General features: G+C 42.8%; 1 protein-coding gene across 2 annotated transcripts in view; it reads right to left on the bottom strand.

The window, feature by feature from the left end:
* The window catches only part of Piezo2 (piezo type mechanosensitive ion channel component 2), a 357,120-nt gene that overhangs the window by 2,001 nt on the left and 350,783 nt on the right, over nt 1–4,336 (bottom strand). For both annotated transcript variants that reach the window (XM_021150566.2, XM_029472160.1), the window contains 2 exons: nt 3,735–3,814; nt 667–850 (listed from right to left, as the gene is read on the bottom strand). In XM_021150566.2, the coding sequence (XP_021006225.1) occupies nt 667–850; nt 3,735–3,814 (264 nt within the window). The remainder of the gene's footprint in view (nt 1–666; nt 851–3,734; nt 3,815–4,336) is intronic.

Raw genomic sequence — 4,336 nt, forward strand, 5'->3', positions numbered from 1 at the left:
TCTCTCTCTCTCTCTCTCTCTCTCTCTCTCTCTCTCTCTCTCTCTCTCTCTCTCTCTTTCTTTGGGTTTTGTGAGATAGGGTTTCTCTGTATACCTCTGGCTGTCCTGGAACTCATTCTGTAGACCAGGCTGACCTCAAACTCAGAAATCTGCCTGCCTCTGCCTCCTGAGTGCTGGAATTAAAGGTATGTGCCACCACTGCCCAGCAAGGTTGACTTTAAATAATGAAATGCTGGATGGAATTTTATGTGGTTAATTCTGAAAAATGTAACATAAAAAATATACTTGTATCTTAAGGGTGATTGTAGATTAAATTGGATGGATTGTAGTATTTAAGCACCTGAAGGTGAAGTGGTCTGGATCTGTTCAAAACTGTAGTGTCTATTTGATCCATTTGCAATTTAAGTCCAACAGTGGTACATTACACCAAATTGCATGAAACCATGCCATAATGTGAAAGGCACAGAACATGTCTCCTAGAGCTGTGTGAGTCTCTCTAGACATTCTGATGTCTTTGGAACTCTTGTCCCTGTGTTTTGAAATGAAAAGCTATTGCTTTGTGGCTTTTAATAGTGTAGAAACACAACTCCTAGGAGGGAAAAGGCAGCTACTCCAATTTCACAGCATTCAGATATTAGAACTGTTAATCATTATATGACTCCTTACCCATAGCCAGCCAAGAAGCCCAGACTTGGGGGGCTGACTTTGTCATTAAAGACCACCAGTTCCAAGGCTTGGGACCCCTGGTTGAATATCCTACTTCCAGTCAGGTTGAGAACCCACCACTCACTATTGGACTTTGTGACATTGTCTCTGAACAAAATGATGGTGATATTCATGAAATTATTTTCTGGAAGGAGAGAAAAACAAAAAATGAAGGCAGCATGAGGGTCTCAGGATTTGATGCAAAAAATCACAAATTCCCAGATGGCAAAACCCAGTTGACATGTAGTATATAATTCCATAATGTGAGAGGCACAGGGACATGGCAAAGGTAAGTGGAGAGGAAGTGGGCACCAAGAATGCTCAGATGAGAGTTCTGTCACTGTTGCACATGTGTAGAACAGCCTAACTACAGAGAGTGATGGAGGGTCCACCATCTAAGAGGCTGAGCTAATCTTTCCAGAGATAAGAGTGTATACCCAGATCTGCAACATCAATCTTTGGTGCAAGTGATCCATTTATACTGCCAGCACTTCCCAAGTATCTCACTAGGAGGAAGGCATTAACTATACCATGTGGTGAAGGTTTCTAGAATGACACATAATAGTGTTCCTTATTTTAATAGGAAAAGACTGTACACACAAATATGGCCAGGTGGCAACTTGCGCAGGGCCAGGATTGTCAAAATCTATCCCTTTGGAGAGTCACTTTGATGGTGGAATCTGTAAGTGCTTAAAGAAGAAATACCACAAGAGCCAAGTTTTGCTGGCTCCAATAGGTAGCAGGAGGTTGTGGGGTGTTCCTTTTAGGAAGGACTGATAGAAAGAAGTTCTCCAAAGCTATAACACTCATAGTTTGGTCAGTGGTTGTTCTTGTTGGTGCATAAAGAAAAAGCTAAAGTAGAAACAAGAGACACGGTAAATAGAAGCTTGGCGTTCCATAGAGTAGATGTTCCTAGGATTTCTTCCTTGCATCTGCAGGGACAAACATGTATACTCTAAGTGTGGGGGAATGGGTCATCAATATTTCATGGTAGGAATTTTTATTTTAGGACTATAGAACAGTAACTTTAGGATGGAGGGATATATGGATGGGTAACTGAATAACTGTTGGATGGAGGAACACACAAATGGGTAGATGGATGGGCATGTGGGCAAATGGATGACGTATGTGTAGGTGAGTAGGTGGATGGATGGATGGATGGATGGGTGGATGGATGGATGTATGGGTAAATGGGTGGGCATGTGGGCAAATGGATGACGTATGTGTAGGTGAGTAGGTGGATGGATGGATGGATGGGTGGATGGATGGATGGGTGGATGGATGGATGTATGGGTAAATGGGTGGTGGATGGGTAGGTTGTTGAATTGATGTGTGTATGGGTAAGTGTATGGATTGCTGTCTGGGTGTGTAGGTAGATAGATTGTGGATGGATGAGTGGGTGAAAGGATGAGTAGGTGGGTGGGTGAATGGATGAATAGATGGATATGTGGGGTGATGTATGAACAGATGGACAAAGAAAGATGAATGGCAGGAACTCAGTAAAGACAAATTCTTTGACAAGTAAGACTATGACTAACCAAGGACAACTTTCTTGAATAGTAATTACTATGGTATTCAAAACCAGAGATAGTCACAAGCAGGACCATCCTGCCCTGGGTCGAGAGAGTTTTAGGTCTGGATCTAGTTCTACTGAGTGTGTGCTCCAATGTGTCACCCACACCTCAGGTATCGGTCTCTTCAAATGTACACTGAAGTTAACTATCAGTTAATGCTACACATGCCTATGGTGACAGTGGCTGAGTGGAAGGGAGGGAAGGATCTATAAAGGGGTGGATGGAATTCCGTGATATTGCAGGCTGGAAGACAGGGGGCTGGGACTGGGGAGTGGAGAGGGCTTAGCCTTGGAAAAGGAGAGAGGACACAGTTCTCTTTGAACCTGCAGAGAAGGAAGAAGGACCTTGTGAAATAAGATGGTTTTTAAGGAGGGGAAGCATCATCCTCAGGAGCATCCACTGGGTTGGGTTTAATCTACTCTGTCAGATGGCCAGTAGGGAGGCAATCTATTGAAACAGTAGCAGGGAGGAGCTTGACAAATCACATGGTCACTTGTGAAGGATCCATTTGTTTGCTCGGGCTAAAACACTTACCACCATTTCTGTTTTAAAGGGAGATACAAAATCTCCCCATGCACTTTTGACTTACTTACAACAGCATGCTCATTTCTTGTTGATGAGGAATTGTTGGCGCAGAGGTGGCCTTGACTCACTATGGCCATCTGCATGGAAGATCTTAATTGCTCACCAGCCGAATGTAAGCATCATGGAGCCCAGTCTCCAGTACCCACCATGGTGCCTGATGCCTAGTGCAGAGTGCCTCATCCAGATTGGTGAATGAACACACACTGGGTACCTGCGCTGTACTTCACCATCATCAAAAGGACCAGTGACTTCAGGAGATGAAGTCAAACAATTCTAAGTAAAATACAGTCATTTCGTGACAGGATATGGACTGATACAAAGTTGTCATCGTGCCAACATCATAGTCACCTGAACCCAGATGTAACTTGTTGGCTAGTAACCAGGTTCAGTGGAGTATACTGCTATACATAAGTGTTATACAGGTATGCAGTCTATGATTAACAGGGGTATCGTGGGGCATATCTCTGTCATCCAAAGCAATAGCTTCCCCCCATCACATTATCGGTATGTACTAACCCTGGGGCTTGATCAAGCATTCCTCATGCTTTTGATTGTTTGAAGTGGGAGAAACCATCACGTTTACCAATGTGTGAAAGAGACACTTCTCCATAAGCAGTCTGGTTGCTCAGAGAATGAAGTAAACCAAGTGATAAAACATGGGTATGGATCAGTCAGGGCCTTTGCTCAACGGGGAGAAGGCAAGGAAGAACACAGCTTACAGGTATGTCAGTGATTGTTCTGGGCTATGGTTCTCGTAATGTGCAGTAAGGCATAACTAGAAGGCAGTTTGATGAGTATTCAAAATACAGACTTCTAAAAGGGAATAAAAAGCAAGATTTGCTCAGCTCTGAAGTGGTTTCCCATCCTTACCAGACAGAAGCTGTTTTATAGGCTTTGAGTTTGAATCACTGGGTGCCTTCACATAGTATGGGTAGATCTTCTCTATTGTCCTGCACATGAGAAAATAAAGACACGAACATAAGTCATCTCCACACCTAAGATTGGTGTTTCTATTGTTATTTTGACCTTATAACAAATAATGATCAAGTCCTCATACTACAGTATATTGTATACCCATCTTAATTAATGAGACTTTATTATAACCACAGTGCACTAAACCTGAGGTTCCATGGGTTCTATCTAGACATACATGTAACTTCCAATACATGCAGCTGGCAAGTAGCTGCTGGTCTTTCTTACGTGTGTTATCCATTACCGAAAGAAGGATTCCCTCCCCCCCACCCCCCCAACCAGGATATCTTAGCAGTTCTCTTCAGTGGTGAATTCTTTTCGGACTTTTATTTATTTATTTATTTATTTATTTATTTTAATTTCAAAAGTGCCTATGGTCAAGAAGAATGCATGGTTGATCATGTGAAGATCGAGTGTGAGAACGGCCCCAAGGTTTTGTTTATCGACTACAAGTTGCTTCACTGCACATTCTTATCTGGAAATAGCGTGTGTATGTGGGA

Source organism: Mus caroli, chromosome 18 (assembly GCF_900094665.2).
Source record: "Mus caroli chromosome 18, CAROLI_EIJ_v1.1, whole genome shotgun sequence".
NCBI classification, from domain to species: Eukaryota; Metazoa; Chordata; class Mammalia; order Rodentia; family Muridae; genus Mus; species Mus caroli.